Consider the following 16,944-nt stretch of genomic DNA (forward strand, 5'->3'; position numbering starts at 1 on the left):
CAGATTTTTTTCCTTTAACTCAACAATACTTGATGAAAATTCCTCTAAGTCATCTAGTTTAACTCAATTCATTCTTTTTAGTGGCTGGACAATATTTGATATTGAGGATACTGTAATGTATTTAGCCATTCTGCTATAGATGGGCATTACTTTATTTCTAGTTCTTGGCCACTACGAACAAGGCCGCAATAAACAGATATTTTTGCTTCTTATTCCCAGGAGTAGAACTATTGGTTAAGAGGGTAAATATATTTTCAGTCTTAATGGTTATCTCTAGATTGCTTTTTAGGAAAACTATAACATTTCACATTTCCTCCAACAATGTTTGAGGATATTCTCCCACACTTTTTGTGGAAACCTTTTAAAAATAAATATTCCCAGGCTCCAACCAGAAAGATTCTGATTCAGTAGGTCTGCGGAGAGGTAAACACAGCTGTATTTTTTTAAAGTTCTAGATGAATCTGAGGTAGTATTGGAACCACTGCATTTAAGCACAAGGAAATATTGAAAAAACTGGCCTTCTAGCCTAGTATCAGCAATATCATGCTTTAGCCAGGGACACATATTAGAATCAAAGTATCAAATCAAGACATGAATTGGCAATAGACATATATATCAAATGTAGGTCAAGGATGTGTGCATTTTCAGAATGGAAGGCTTAGTTAGTTGTATTGGGGCGAGCCCCTTGGGAGTCACATATCCAGCTTGGAGCAGCTCATCTCTTAATAGTCTCGCAAGATTTTGAGGAGGAGATAAACATTTAGAATTTGTTTAGAATTTAAGTGAAGAAAAGAGAGAAGCTAATGGGGGAAATAAAAGAGCACTGCACATACAAAATGTTGCTGAAGAGCTCCTGCTCATAGTATATAACTGGAAGTGTAAATGCAGAGACTTGAGTTTTAATCCTGGTTAAACTTCTTACTATTTGTCAGATCCTGGAACTCATTTTCCTGCTTTGTAGAATGAGGCGGTTTAATATGTGATTACTATGATAATTTTCAATTCCTAACCAGACTGGAGATAATAGTTCCTTTGTCATCACAGATGCTCTAGAGAATCACTATATCAGATAATTTCCTCTGTATGTATTATAAGTCTTGGGCCCAAGGCTGACAGAAGCAAAGCTGATTATATTTACTATTCAGCTATCTGTCCACAGAGCCCTTTCTCAACAAGGTTCTTCAAGGCCTGTGTTCTGAGATCCTTATGGCCTTATAGGAAGCTATCCATAGTCTGAAACTCCTGTTTCTACATTCCAGGAGCCCATCCTCCAGTGGATTCAGAGATGCATATTTGTTATTTAATGAAACAAGAATTCCTGAGTTTTGTGCTGCCAGGCTGAGTTTAGACTCCAGGAGAAGAGATGGCTTCAACTTGTATTTATGTTTTCCTCCTCAGGCTCTACAGGTGGTGTAGGGAGGAGGTTGCGCTCAGCCCCTGGCCTTGATCTCTCAAAGACCCCGGCAGCAGAAATGGAGCACAGTCTCCATGAAGCCAATACAGTGTCTACTTCTCAGGTAGCCACCTCAGGTGCTAAAGTTTTGGGCATGGGGTGATGTGTTGGGAGAGAATTATGGAGAGATATGAGTGGTAGGGTTGGTGGTAAAGCAGCAGCATGGTAATGTGGGGCTATTGGAAGAGAAGAAGGTCTATGATTGGGCTTCTTCTCCTTTTTTTTTTTTTCTTTTTTTAAACATCTTTATTGGAGTATAATTGCTTTACAATGTTGTGTTAGTTTCTGCTGTATAACAGTGAATCAGCTCTACATATACATATATCCCCATATCCCCTCCCTCTTGCATCTCCCTCCCACCCTCCCTATCCCACCCCTCTAGGTGATCACAAAGCACGGAGCTGATCTCCCTGCGCTATGCGGCTGCTTCCCACTAGCTATCTATTTTACATTTGGTAGTGTATATATGTCAATGCTACTCTCTCACTTAGTCCCAGATTGGGCTTCTTTTGAGTGAGAGGAGATTGCCACATGGCCACTACCTTTTAAGTACATCTAATTCAGATATCTACTAGTGAGTCTTACCCTATTCTCTCCCATATCCCTCGGGACAGGGTCTGTGGGAAAACCACAGGTCTGGTGTTATGTGTCTGCCTGTGTGTGTCTGTGTGTTCGAAGGCTGCATCTTGCCGAGGCCCCAGCAGGGAGTGTGGGGAGGATGATCAGTATGGTGCAGAGAACTTTCGGCGCATCTCACGCAGTCTCAGTGGCACCGTTGTCTCAGAGAGGGAGGAGGTCCCAGTCTCTTCCCACAGTTTTGTAAGTAGAATCAGGGTCTGTCTATTCAGAGCATCCTCTTTCTCTTGCTAGGCAAAAATATACTGCAGGTGAAGGGGCAGGAGAAACTGAAGGTTGTAATCTGGGGGAAAGCCATGTGCACTCAGCAAAAATGAGGACACATAGTCATTATTTTCTTGACACGCATTTACTTGGAGCCTAGAAGAATGTCCCTTCTCTGTAGCAGTTCTGGAAGGTGTATTATAGGCTTCCCCAGGATGAGAAGAGTACTAGCAGCCTCAAGAGGAGTCTCGGAGAAGCCACTGCTGCTGACTGGGTCAGCACCCACTGTACTAATCAAAAGAAGAAGAGAAGGGATGAGATGGAGTATTTTTTTGCCTTTTCTTCCCCATCCTAGTACATGACTGAGTGGGGTCCATTGTGCTTTCAAGCTGAAATGAAGCATGTACATTAGCAAGAGAAGGAAAATGATTTAAAATCCTCATCCTTGGGGCTTTTCATATGGGATTAATGCAGTAATCTGTATGTGAAAGGGACAGGGACACCCAAGTCAGCAGAGATCAGCAAACTCAAATAGTTTCAGTGGTTGGGGTTCTAAAACGTGCCTTTTGAGAATTTCACACACTTGCCCAAGGCAAGTTGAATTTTTATTACAGTAGGGGTCAGGATACAAAGCACCAGTACATTGAAGCATGCTCACCAGGTCAGTTTGATAAATACTAAAAAACAGGTCTTAAATATGTGACATAAAAATAAAAAGGTACAAAAAGAAAACTGTCTCTTTTACCAGTTCTTCAGATCCAACTTCTTTCCCTAGAGGTAGTCATTTTTTCCAGTTTATTGCTCATAAGTTTCTAAAGAGCTCTGAACATTCTTTTTGGAAAAGGTGGTCTTTTCTTCCCAATATTTGTTCTCATATATCTTTAATGGCGAATTGTTATTTTCCTAGGAGAGTTGGCTTCCTTTGTCCTGACTTCTGTATCATTCATTTATTCCTTGATTCGTTCTTTTTTTTTTTTTTTTTTTTTTTGATTTGGACCATTTTTTTAAAGTCTTTATTGAATTTGTTACAAAATTGCTTCCGTTTTATGTTTTGGTTTTTTGGTCGCGATGCATGTGGGATCTTAGCTCCCTGCCAGGGATCGAACCCGCAACCCCTGCATTGGAAGGCGAAGTCTTAACCACTGGACCGCCAGGGAAGTCCTGATTCATTCTTTTAAACAAATGCTTTTTGAGCTTATGTTCTAGGTATTGTGCCAGATGCTGGGGAAATGGTGGTGAGTGAGCTAGATACAGTCCCTGCTCTCATGACTTTACAGTCTACTGGGGGAGACAGATAAATAAACAATTGTAATATAATATGATAGGATTTAATGCTATGGAAGCATAATAGAGGGGACATCTAAACCAGGCTTGAAGAATCAGGGAAGTCTTCCTGCAGGAAGTAAAAAGAATGTAGCAGATAAAGGCACCTGAAGCAGACATTAACTGAGTTAAAAGAAGCTCATTGGTATGGCATGATTAGAGTCTGGTGAGGAAAGGATAGAGAGTATTGACAAGTGAGACTGGAAAGACTATAAACAAGGGTCATATCATGAACCACAGTAAGGAGTTTGGGAGGATAGAAGTGGACATACTGGAGAGCCAATTAGGACGTAAAAATTAATGTGTTTGGTACCTACTTGCCTGGATATGGGGAAAGGAGAATCAAGGATAATATCTAGGAATTGTGGGTTGACAATGATAATATTTGAGGGAGGAGAAGCAGGAATATATTTGGGGGGAGAGATATCTGCAATTTTGGATATATTAAGCTTGAGTGGAGATAGGTATCTGGTAGGCCTTTGGTTGTGAGACATATAAACTTGAAATTGAGATTCAAGAATCATAGCCACTAAAAAGAGGAAAAGAGTGTTACAAAAAGAGGAGAGGAACCAGGACATATCCCTGAAGAGTATCAGATTTAAGGTGGTTCTTCTGAAGACCCCAAAAGGAGACTTGGTAAAAGAGACCAGAGAGATAGAAGGGAAACCAGTGAAGAGTGGTGTCTCTTTCTTCTATGGCTGTGTCACATGCCGAGAGGACTAGCACCTGGTCCTTATGCTATATGGTAAATGCCTACCATGTGCCATGCTGTTGTTAGGTGCTATGAGCACACACTGATGGAACAACACAAAATATCTTACAATCTAGTAAAGGAAATAAGATATACTGGCATATAGATTATTTTATTTAATATATTATTTATTAAGTGCCTGTAATGTTCCAGGAGCTGTTCAAGGTGCTGGGGATACTGGAGTGAAAAGAAATGTATTCTACTAGGAGAGAAAGACAATAAACAAGTAAACCCCAGACAATGTGATAAAGAAGAATAAAACAAAGGAAGAGGATAAGGAGTAAAGAGGTAATAGTGGTTATTCTCAGGGCTATTTTTGATAGAGTAGTGAGGGAAATCAGCTCTAAGAAAGTAACATTTGATCAGAGACCTCAGTGACATGAAGGTGTAAGCCACGGGAAGAACATTCCCAGTAACAGAAACGCAGAGTGTAAAGGCCCTGAGGTGGAATGAGCTTGGTGTGTTTGAGGAACGTTAAGAAGGTTAGAGTGTAAAAGGCACAGGAATGGTAGGAGATAAAGTGAGAAAGATCAGCGTTGCCATATCACATAGGAACTTGCAGGCCACACTAAGGAGGTAGTGGGCTGGAGATAGGAAGACTAAATTGGAGGCTGCTGCAGTGGTCCAATTGAGTTTAAATATAAAACCTATATAGGTAGAAATGACATTACATGGCATAGGCAATTAATGGAATTGTGGATGAAAAGTGCAAAATCAAGGTCAGTGTCAACATTTGAGTCTAGGTGACAAGAGAATATGGTACCAGGAGGAGGAGTTTGGAAGAATGTTGGTTCAATTTTGGACATATTAGTGTTTCATATGTTAAAGGGGATATTTCTGAGATTTTGCCACAGAAGCAAATGTTGAATGGAGTATAGAGCAGGTCATAAGCATCAATGGGTACAAACTTGACAGGCAGCACCAAAGTGGAGACTGTGGAGTGTAGCAGTAATGGGAAAGATGGAATAGAGAGTTTTTGATTGTACATGTAGTGAGATATATATTAGTTCCCAATATTTAGAGAGAGTGTAGAATTTTCTTTTTCAATCTCTCAGGCTTTCTGAATTTCTCTCATTTCTTCTCTATTTTTAATTTCTTAATTTTTAAATTTTTAATTATGTATTTTTTTAGAGGCTCTTGTTACTTTTTTTTTTTTTGGCCATGCTGCGCAGCTTGTGGGATCTTCGTTCCCTGACCAGGGATTGAACCCGCGCCCTTGGCAGTGAAAGCGCATAGTCCTAGACCGCCCGGGAATTCCCCTCTTCTCTGTTTTTAAATTTCTATCACAATCTCTCTAATTCTACTATTAGCGTTAAGGAGTTTGCTAAAGACCTTGATGTTAGGTTTGGGAAGGTGAGGGTTATGAGGAAGATAGATTAAGGGAAGAGAATCTGTAGTTTGGTGTCTCCAGTTCATAGTGGTCAGGATGTTTCCTAGAGGGGCTGATAGGGAGAGTGACAAGTAAATTGGGTCCCTCTCTAGATTAAGGAATGCTTGTACTCTGGTTCCTTCCATCTCCCCCTGCTTTCCTCACTGTTTACCCAACCATATCCTGCTGTGTGTTAATCCTCATCTCTATGTTTTTTTGTCTTGTCTCATTATAAGGATTCATCAAACGTGAGGAAAAAGCCTTTGGAAACCGGGCACCGTTGTTCCAGCTCCTCTTCCCTCCCTGTCATCCATGACCCTCCTGTGTTTCTCCTTGGTCCCCAACTCTACCCATCCCAACCACAGTTCCTGTCCCCAGATGTCTTGATGCCCAGCGTGGCAGGGGAGCCCCATAGACCCCCAGGTAACTCTCCCCCCAATCTACTATTATGTGCTGGAATGTGGTACATTTCCAGGGACTTGGAAGAATCAAATCAGCACACCTGTTGGGGGGTGGGGGAAGAGGGGTCACAGGTGGGGTTGTAAAGGGATATGAATTACTGCTTTAAAGATGAAGCATTGATCTAGATGAATTATTATTGAATCATTTCTTGGGCAACATGGTCTAGACCAGAGCTCCCAGAATCTAACTACCCATGAAAATGAATTGCTTCAGTCATGACAGGATATGCTTTTAAGTGACCAAGGGGAGTTAATACCCAGTCTTTAGGATCCCCCAAAACAGGAAGTGTCATCTCTATCAGCTAGTTTTCTCTCCTTCTATCCCGAGTCTCAGTTGAGCGATGGTCTAGGACAGCGGTCCCCAACCTTTTTGGCACCAGGGACCAGTTTTGTGGAAGACAATTTTTCCACAGATGGGAGGGGTGGGGGGGATGGTTTGGGGATGATTCAAGTGCATTACATTTATTGTGCATTTTACTTGAATTACTATTACATTGTAATATATAATGAAATAATTATACAACTCGCCATAATGCTGACAGGAGGCAGAGCTCCAGCGGTAATGCGAGTGATGGGGAGTGGCTGTAAATACTGATGAAGCTTCGCTTGCTCTCCTGCTGCTCACCTCCTGCTGTGTGGCCTGGTTCGTAACAGGCCATGGACCGATAGCGGACCATGGCTCAGGGGTTGGGGACCCCTGATCTAGGAGGACGAGGAGTGAATGGGAGACTTGGAAAGATCCTTGGAATATCCATGCCATGTATAGAGACCCAGACAATCCTGGGGAAGGTGGACAGTATCCTTTTGGCTTTCTTTGACCCTCCACAGCTAGATTTGTTCCTTTTCCTCCTTATGGGCCGAATCTACAGTTTAAGGCAGTGATTCTCAACAGGAAAGGGGAGGTGCTACTGGCATCTTGTGGGTAGAGGGGCCAGGGATGCTGCTAAACATCCAGCAATGCACAAGCAGTTTCCTTGCACACTCCATCCCACCCCCAAAACAAAGAATTGTCAGCCCAACATATCAGTAGTGCCGAGGCTGAGAAACCTGTCTGTGGATATGTAAATCCCCAGGGCAAGGGATGGTTGTCATTCTTAGAACAGAAGATAGAGTAGTATTGTTGATATTTGTGTCCAAATTTTAGGGAGCTTTGGATATGCAGGCCTTCTGGATAAATGGACTTCATATTACTCAGTGGAACAGCCAGCTAGCCAGCCTCCTTTGACAGTTATTAGGGGCATCTGATTAGTCAGGCAGCATTTGTTGCAACTTGTTCTGCACCAAATGCTACAGTGAATACAGGGGAGAAAGAAGGCAGCTCTCTGCTCTCAAAGAGCTCAGAGTTTCAATAGTCAGATATACGTATGTGTAAGTATAGTACAGGTGTTGATGGAATTTTAAAATAAAGAATGAAAAATATTGTTTAGAAGTGATTTTTGGAAAATTAGTTATTTTGTTTCTTTTAAGTAAAGGGGAATCAATGAATAGAAAAGGCATTCCGCATTATGTATGTGGGAGTGGTGCAAACAAAAGCAGAGATCTTGGAGAATGAGCAAGAATGTAAGCAGACACAGCTTAATTTCAGTGAAGGTACCATGATAAGAAAAACTGAGCGATGCTTTGGAGTGGTGGCTCTAAGGAGTAAAGTTGTCACAGTGAGAACATACATTTGCAATATTAGAGAGCCATTTGTGTGTGACTCTGTGTGTGTGTGTGTGTGTGTGTGTGTGTCTGTCTGTCTGTCTTTTGGAGGAAGGATTATAGTGCAGTGAGATAGAAGTATGGCAACCTCCAGGAGACTGTTTCATTTGCACAGGTTGGAGGTAAGAGACTTGATTTTAATGTTTATTAAGAATTTTAAAAAATGAGATTAAAAGCAAAGCTAGGTTCCTTCTTTCCCTTATGTGTATGTTCTTGGAGAGGTGGGGAGTTGGAAGGAACAGCCAGAAATGGTCCTCTGGAAAGGAGAATGGTTTTACTGAAGATGCTCAATCGTTGGGTTTCTTTTCTCTTCCCAGGAACTTCGAGGAGTGTCCAGCAGTTTCTGGCTATGTGTGACAGGGGTGAAACTTCCGAAGCGGTCAAGCACACAGGAAGGACTTTGAACTACCGGAGTCTCCCCCATCGTTCCAGAACAGACGCCTCCCGGGGAGCATGGTCAGAGACCAACCAGCATATTGGCACCAGATTCCTGACTACTCCAGGGTGCAAGCCTCAGCTAACCCACACTGCCACACTACCAGAGAGTCACCAGGGCCTTCAGGTTCCTCATGCACAGCCCTGGGAGGATCTTTTCCATTCACCCTCCCACCCTCCCATTGTTTACCCTGTGTCCCTACTGTCAAGCAGTCTTCGTGTACCCCTGAGGTCAGCTTGGAATTCAGGTCCTGTTCCAGGGTTTCGAGCCCCTGGTCCTCGAAGGGTAGATATGCCCCCAGATGATGACTGGAGGCAAAGCAGTTATACCCTGCAATCTGGGCACAGGAGGACAGGGAGAGAGGAGTTTCTGTTTGTTCTAGCAGATGCCCCTGGAAGAGAGCAGATCAGGGCTAGAGCCCTGCAGCACAGCAGGTGGTAAAGGTCACCCCTTTCCTCTCCTGGAGCCACAGCTTTCTCCGTTAAACTGTACTGCAGCAGAGTTGGTACCCTGAATCCGTGCTGGGGCTGTGCTAGTCTCATCTCAACATAGAGTTGGCACCTTCTCCTAGGGGTGCCAGGAACTGCTAAAGAGACCTGGCTCTTTGAGAGGGAATATTTGAAATTCCAATTTCCATTCACCTAGCAAAAGGAAGCAGCTGCTGTTTAGGGCTTTATTTGACCCACCTCAAAGATGAATCCATATTACTCTGGACACTAGCCATTCCTTAGGATCTTAGGGTCACCATTTTATTCCTGAATACTCTATGCCCCCACCTCCACCTGAGCCCTCGTATTCTGTTCCCTATTATATTACCAACTTGTTTGTTTTATCCACCTGTCCCTATTACCTGACCTTCTGTCTTCCCAATCCCCCATCCTTGGAGGGACATGTAGCCCTGTAGTCTTGGTCTTGACCACATCATTCAGGCTAACCCACCTGCCCAGACTGTCCCTCTGCCCTCAGACTTTTGGCCTAGAATGCGAGGCTGCCAACATAACAATTGCTCTTCTGAACAGATGGAGTCAGGCACACTAACATACCCTCCTGTCCTCAGCAGCAGAGCCATTACTGCCACTCGCTCAGTCGCCATTGTAAACCCTGAGAGTCAGCTGAACTATTTTAGGGCCAAACATACTGTTTTTGTAAAGTATTTTTCATTAATAAATCTATAAGATAGTTCTATTTAATTCCTTGTCACTTAATTGTCTATTTAATCCTTTTTGTATGCTCTTGCTCTTTTGTATTGGGGTGGGGAAGCCTGGAGAAGCAAGAAATACCAATTCCCAGTGGCCTGGGGCTCTGTATATGGCTTTTGACTGAGTGAAAGTGAGGAGCTAAAGAGGAATTGAAGGATAGTTGAAGGGTATATATTCAAGGTAGGAGTCAATGGGTCCTAATATGGAGTGACTTTCCTTGTTATTATTGCCACTAGTATATTTTCTATCCCTTTCCTGCCAAGAGGCACTCAACACATTACACACCTTCTCCTTCCCTCGTCAGGGAGATTTTCTGGGGATTCAAACTCCTCTTACAAACTCACTCCTGGTCTAGGTACTCTTGGTGCTCTCCCTATACAAGTTTGTGATGTGCCTCGTATCCTTTCCTTGCTCTCTTCCCATGGCTGCCCCTCCCCTTCCCCTGTGGAATTATTGCACTTCCATGCCAGAAAGATCCATTTTCACCCCTGCCTCACTCCCAAATTCACCTCCCTCTAAAAACTATTCTGTGAGTTCCCTTTGCAAAGAATACCCACTGGGCATTTCTCTTCTCTTTTACCCCAGCTCTCACAATCACTGAGATTGACGAAATGAAGAGGTAGAAAGGTGCTCTTTGAGACCTTTGAACAACTGCTTATCTAATTATCACCATCTATTATGAACAGATTCTGAGCACATGTAGTATTGAGCAGGAGGATGGGCAGGCATTTCTCACCCTATGCTACTTGAATCCTATGCCATCAAGATATATAGATCTTAGTGGATATGCTGGTCTCTGTTCATGATCCAGTACCTCTCCTGGTGTCATACACACACTCTTCTTCTAATAATTATTGATTGAACAGTCAGTTCTTTTTTTTTTTTTAATTAATTTATTTATTTTTGGCTGCACTGGGTCTTCGTTGCTGCGCACGGGCTTACTCTAGTTGCGGCGAGCGGGGGGCTACTCTTCGTTGTGGTGCGCGGGCTTCTCATTGCGGTGGCTTCTCTTGTTGTGGAGCACAGGCTCTAGGTGCGTGGGCTTCAGTAGTTGCGGCACGCGGGCTCTAGAGCGCAGGCTCAGTAGTTGCGGCGCACGGGCTTAGTTGCTCCACAGCACGTGGGGTCTTCCCGGACCAAGGCTCGAACCCATGTCCCCTGCATTGGCAGGCAGATTCTTAACCATTGTGCCACCAGGGAAGTCCCGAACAGTCAGTTCTTGTCCCACTACTCTGTTCCCCATGAATGTCCGTCTCTATAAAGTTACGATAGAAAACCTGGGCCCACATTTCTGTATATGCAGAGAAATACCCTGTGAGGTATTTCTTATGAGGAACTAATTTCCAATTCCCTACTTACTCCTCTGCCTTCGGAATCTCTGTTTTTCTGAATGAATCAAGAGGGAGGCTGTGTCCTTTTCAGGTGAATTCTGTACTCTTTGAACATCTCTTGGTGTCATCCCTTCCTTTCCTCTTACCTGTTTTGATTCTTAACCCTTGGAGCCTAGTCTGCTCTACCTGCATTGTTACTCTGTGCCTCCAGACTCTTGACAGTTCCAGGCTCTAAACACAAGGGTCAGTCAGATTCTCTCTCAGACTCCATTCTGAACTGTTGCTTTGCTCTAGAATCTAGAATGCTTCCTCTATTTCTCCTGTCAGTTACCAACCAAAGTACCCGGATTTGGTAGTCAAATTGTTATATATTTTTTCTCTGTTAGTAGGAGATTCTTAGGTTTGATCAAGTCTCCCCATCTTACTGGGAGCTCCATAAAAGCCAGTGTCGTGTTCCCTAGCACTCATTCACCGCAGCAACTAGATGCAGACAGCCATCTCTTCTCACTCTCTTTTGTTTCTGCCTGCCCAGAATTTTCACCTGATCCCTTGGCTCGTCCCGTTTCTCTCCTAGCCTTAGTAATTTTGCTCAAGTCCCTAGAGCCTGCTCCGCCCCCGCCCCCGCACGCGCGGTGCATGCCGGTCTTAGCCCCTCTGTAGGGAAAGAGGGTCCGCCATGTTCCCCGGCGGCGCCGCCGCTTGGCTCTGGTAGCCGCCGCCCCCGCCCCCAACCCCGCCCGGCCCAGCGCCTAGCCGAGCCCCGGGCCCAGCATGGCCGCCCCGGAGCCGGCCCGGGCTGCACCGCCCCCACCCCCGCCCCCGCCGCCTCCTCCCGGGGCTGACCGAGTCGTCAAAGGTGAGAGGTGGACGAAGCCCTGAGGGCCTGGCCTGAGGAGGTAGCTGTGTGAGGGCGGGCGGGAGACCATCCCCTCCGGAGCGGGCCCGGAAGGGCGGGCGAATGACTGGCTGCCTCCCTTGGGGAGTGGCCCCTGGGCGGGCCCCTGCTGGGCTGGGCTGAGTCGGTGGCGGCGGCTCCGAGGTCTCTCGCTTGCCTTCAGGCCGTGGCGGGGGTTTCGCTCTCGGAGTCTCCTATCCGAAGGGGTGAGGCTACTAGTCTCAGTGAGCCCCTTTCTTTTCCTGCCCGGTCTGTCAAAAGCGGCCCAGAGGCCGCGATTAGCTTCCTGCACCGCGACAGCTGCACGCCTGGCTTGCCGGGGCGGACCGAGGGGCTCGGAGACCTTCAGCCACGCGGGGCCGGGCGATGAGCAGTCAGAAATCACCTCGGCTTTGGCCCACGTCTGCTCCCCAGTGACAGCCGTCTGCCCTATTCGCGCCTAGTTAGCGCCAGCCGCAGGGGTTCGTGCTCGGCCCTCAGGTGTCACCCCGTGCGGAAATTGGGGGAACTGTATGGGATCGGACAGGGGTGAAGGGACGAGCCAGAATTTGGGGGCCCCGGCTTTAAGTGCAGAATAGATGGAAAAAAGACAGCATAAAAGAGAAAAAAGCTTCAGGGATAGGAAGCATTTACGTAGAAAACCGTCAACACTCTTTGGTCAAAGGCCAAGAGGGGTTAGCCCTCCTTTGCAGGCAGACACCCACACACTCCCCCTAGAAGAAAAAATTAAATATTTCTCAGCTAGTGCAGAATTTATGGTTGTTTAACGACCACAGGTCAGCAGATTAATTTAAAATAGAGAAATTGAGGGCTAATTGAGAGTTGCTTAAGATTTCCATGCTCTCTGGGAGAGCCCATCAACTTCAAGCACTGCTGCGGAGGTGAAAAGCACAATTTGAAATGATTTTTCTTTATCCTGTAGCTTGGTCAATAAATTGAAATCATTTTAGAATAAAGGTTTCCTTATTGTATCACATTTACTTTTGAAAGATAGATACTTCTTTTATTTGTTTTATTTATTTCATTCAGCTTCTTAAGTATGCTGGCACAATGTAAACACTGTTAGCCCAGTTTTGGAAATCTGACTAGACATGTTTCCATTAAAATATTTAAAAACAAGAAAAACTTTTCCTTTGTGTTTTTTTAATTTTAATTTGTCAATTCGAGTCTCCTTTAATAATAACACTAATTTGTATCTAGGCTATGTAGATAATTTTAAAAACTTAATAGTATATCTGTTCAGGCCAGTTATTGGAATGAACTTAAAAAAGAGTTTATGGAATCCTTGTCCTGAGAAATCTTTTAAAAAAGAGAAAGAAAAAAGATTGGTAGTTCAGGCATTCATCCTATCGTGAAATCCTGAAGTTCTGTGGGGTTGGGAATAGGAGACATGGGCTGCCTGTTAATTTGCTGACAGTATATTTGTGCTGTCTGTTAATTTCCCTGGGTACTTTTCACCCTACTGTTAGATGGGACAACCAGTCACATTGCTGAACAGTGAGTTTATGCTCTCCTTATGCTTGTGAATCTTCTTGTTTCTTGTCATATATGTGGTAATATTTCCCTTGTACTGCTTTAATACAGTAAAAATAAGATTCCAGACATAAGGCATATTCCTTAGGGGTGAGTTTTGAATGCAAGACACAGTCATGTTTGCAGTTTATTGGTATGAAATAAAAGTCATTTGATTTAGGTAAATAGGAGTTTGTTGGTATAGAAAATTATAGTTTAGTAGAGCGCATGGATATAAGATCTCATGTGCTTCGTAGTATATTCTTCAAGACAACTTTCATTTTTTCATGGAATTTGTTAGGTAGTTGGAATGACTGATATGGATCACATGCTTTAGATATAGTGTGCAGCAGACGTTTGCGCTGCTCATGGAGTCTCTGGCTTCCTTGGAAGTTACTGGGAAACTTACCTTTCGTACAGAAATCTCCTTTTAGATTTCATCTTCAAGCTTTTCTTGTCTTTCTCAGTCAATAATTGTACTCTAATGTTGCATTTGATGACAAAGAACACCAGTTTCCTGAAGATATATGACCACAGTGCTAGTTCAACTTAGGTTTAACTTGTTAAAAATCCAGTTTTCTTTTAAGTCCAGTATGTGCTAGTTTTGCATCAGTACCATTTCATAGTAGTAATGTTATGGAGACCATCATTGACGTTGAATACAGGTAGTCTTTTACTCCCTGAAACTTTTCCTTGTTGTCTCTAAATTTTATACTCTTATACTTCTAGTCAGGAGGCCTATATTTTATGGTCACATAGGTTTTGAAGGGGAAATAGGTCTTTCTGTGTTTAATATCAAATGCCTGAAATTCACATCATGTGAAGTTTGAGATCTTGGAATACTATAGGTGATTAATGTATAAATTATCTATTCACTGAAATTATTAGTGGTAATTCCATATCCCTGATTATGGGTGATTAGGTTTCCTGGTTAGTTAAAGCAGTTCAGTTCTGAGCCTGCTCCAGCTGCTGGCTCTGGTCAGATTCTGTTTGAAAGTTGGTGTAGCCCAAGTGGTTTAGGTGAGATAGTATGCCCTCTTGACAATCTTCTGTTAAGCATTTTTCTATCTTTAGCTAAGATAGGAAGTTGAAAATAAGAAAGTAGAAACAAACTAGGAAAAACAGCTAATTGTATTGGCGTGAATGCCTTATTGCCACATCAGCAAAATTGGTGTGTGTAATTTAAGTATAAAACCCTGAATTTATGTATATTGCTCTCCCTCCTCGCCTGGAAATTTGCTTGACCTGAATTGTTCAGGTACTTCCTTTTCTTTCCAGATACTTTTAAAATGTACTTTTTGCTGTATAGATGAGGTCCCAGATTTGTAAAACTAGATTATCCCTTGAGATTATTAAATCTATTACTTCTGATACAAAAATTCACCTTTATCGCTTAGAATGCATTGTCTATATTGTGTATATGTTCATTTTAGCACCCACAATGTGACTCTCTTTTGCATTCAACATGTTTTCTTTATTTCATAGGTTATATTATCCTTATCTCTTAAATTATCAGACTTTCAGATTGAACCAAAATGCTAAAGAGTGTGCGTTGTTAGTTTTTTGGCTATTATATATCTGATGGGCAGCCTTATGATTCATTTAGGTTCTCTTGCCAGCTGCCCTGCTTATAAATCTGAGGCTAACGTGTTTTCCAGTACCTTAGCTTTGTTAGGATTGCTTATTTTCATTACAGATTTTTAGATGACCCACATAGGTCTTGGGGTCACATAGCTACTTCAGTGTTTTTTACTGTTTCTATTTCATTATATTTTAAAGCAACTTGAATTTTAATTTTTGTTTACAAAAGCTATTTTGTGGACTTACCTATCTAAAAAAAATAACTCTTGAAAATGATTTTTCTTTTTCTTTCCACCTTCGTTAAACTGTTTAGCATACTAAAATAAATCTTCAGTGCCATGTGTCCTAGAGAAAGCAGAGGAACAGAGAATATTGTGTGTGTGTGTGTGTGTGAGAGAGAGAGAGAGAGAGGGAGAGCGCGTGCGTGAGAAGGAAAGAGAACACTGGCAACAAGTCATCTTAGAAGGAAAATGCCAAGGAGGAAATACAGCTGCTCAGTAGTGAGGCAAAAGCTTTAGGTTCGGAACTATTGAATGAATTGGCAAGAGTTATAAGGAAAAGTTTGTTGAAAGAATTTTGATTTATTAGATGAGGTGTGTTTCAGTGCCAATCATATGACTTCATTTCATTATAAAAATGTTTATTTATACACAGAGATGAAATAAGCTAAAGCTAATTGGCATCCTTGTATGGTATGTAAAATTTATTTTGGAAATTCAAAGTAATCAAATAGCAAATATTTATTTAATGCCTGCTGTATAGCTAAAAACTGTAGGGAAACAACAGAAGTGTGAAAGATAAAATACAGTCTTGGTCCTTGGGGAAATAAGTACTCATGAAAAGTTAATCATTTATGTCATAAGGCTGGGTGTGATTAATAATTCCCAGATAAGTGGTAGACCCAGCAAGCTGAGTTCAAAGGAGGTAGTGATCACTCTGGACTGGAGTGGTGTAGCAAGGGTTTGTATAGGAGGAAAGAGGCCTTGAAGGATGGGTAAGATTCAAATAAGCAAAAGATTGGGACCATTTATTTGTGCAACATTTATCGAGTATGTGCTTTGTACCAGACATAATACTAGGCATTAGGGATACAGAATTGAATTAAGTAAGATAGATTCTCTTGGAGGCAGTCTGGTGGGGGAGACATTATTGCAAATAAATAATATAATGAATTAGGTACAAAGTGCTGTTGGAGCTGTAAAAAAGGAATTAACTGTCTTAATTGGAGGGAAACTTTACTGAAAGGATTATGTTTTGAGGGGAGCCTTAAAGGATGAGTAGAATTTCTCCAGATATAAGGTAGGGCTGGGATAGAGAAGATATTTTCTGGTAGAGAAAACAGCAGCAGAAAGGCATGGAGTTTGAAAAAAGCTTGAAATGTGTGACAGTATTGTGTAAAGTTCTTGGCAAGCAGGAGATGAAGTTGGAAAGGATTTTTTGTACACCAAGTTGAGGATCTGAAACTTAAGCTAAGCAGTATAGCCTCTGGATGATTAAGAACACTGGATGATTAAGCCTCTGGAGTCAGACTGCCTGGGTTTGAACCTAGTTCTACTTTAACCTTTTCACTGAGGACAAGATACTTAATATCACCAACCCTCAATTTTCTCATCTGCAAAATAGAGTTAATAATATGGGATTTTTGAAGGATTAATAGAGACAATTCATGTAAAATTTGTACCACAGTGCCTGGCCTGACACATGGTAAGTACTCAACTAATGGTAGCCATCACCATTATTATTATTGAAGGTTTTAAAGTAAAGGAATGACCCAGTATTTTGGTTTTTGAAAGCTAACGTGATATTGTGTAGAATGAAATATTAAAATGGGAGAGGCTTAAATCAGGATGTCAGAAGATTAATGGAGTAGTCCAAGTGCAGAATGACCACAGCATGAATTAAGAGAAAGAGAAAAACCAGATATGACACAAATTCTGAGTAATATTAGAAAGTAGATATATTGGATCAGTGACTGGGTGTGGGAATGAAACAGGTGGAAGAGCAAACCTTTTTGAGAAAACAGTAATCAGACTAATTTTGCTTTAGTGATTGAGCATTGGCAGAAGAGATTGGAGTGACATGGAAGATACTG

General features: G+C 42.5%; 2 protein-coding genes across 10 annotated transcripts in view; both read left to right on the forward strand.

Moving 5' to 3' along the window:
* The window catches only part of USP54 (ubiquitin specific peptidase 54), a 149,762-nt gene extending 140,267 nt beyond the window's left edge, over nucleotides 1-9,495 (forward strand). For all 5 annotated transcript variants that reach the window (XM_061180646.1, XM_061180628.1, XM_061180661.1 and 2 more), the window contains 4 exons: nucleotides 1,399-1,517; nucleotides 2,132-2,272; nucleotides 5,973-6,159; nucleotides 8,216-9,495. In XM_061180646.1, coding sequence (XP_061036629.1) covers nucleotides 1,399-1,517; nucleotides 2,132-2,272; nucleotides 5,973-6,159; nucleotides 8,216-8,775 — 1,007 coding nt within the window. In that variant the 3' untranslated portion in view covers nucleotides 8,776-9,495. The remainder of the gene's footprint in view (nucleotides 1-1,398; nucleotides 1,518-2,131; nucleotides 2,273-5,972; nucleotides 6,160-8,215) is intronic.
* A 2,033-nt stretch (nucleotides 9,496-11,528) lies between these two features.
* PPP3CB (protein phosphatase 3 catalytic subunit beta) overlaps nucleotides 11,529-16,944 on the forward strand; it is a 47,165-nt gene continuing 41,749 nt past the window's right edge. For all 5 annotated transcript variants that reach the window (XM_061180681.1, XM_061180709.1, XM_061180691.1 and 2 more), the window contains exon 1: nucleotides 11,529-11,720. In XM_061180681.1, coding sequence (XP_061036664.1) covers nucleotides 11,636-11,720 — 85 coding nt within the window. In that variant the 5' untranslated portion in view covers nucleotides 11,529-11,635. The remainder of the gene's footprint in view (nucleotides 11,721-16,944) is intronic.

This window comes from Eubalaena glacialis, chromosome 1 (assembly GCF_028564815.1).
Source record: "Eubalaena glacialis isolate mEubGla1 chromosome 1, mEubGla1.1.hap2.+ XY, whole genome shotgun sequence".
NCBI classification, from domain to species: Eukaryota; Metazoa; Chordata; class Mammalia; order Artiodactyla; family Balaenidae; genus Eubalaena; species Eubalaena glacialis.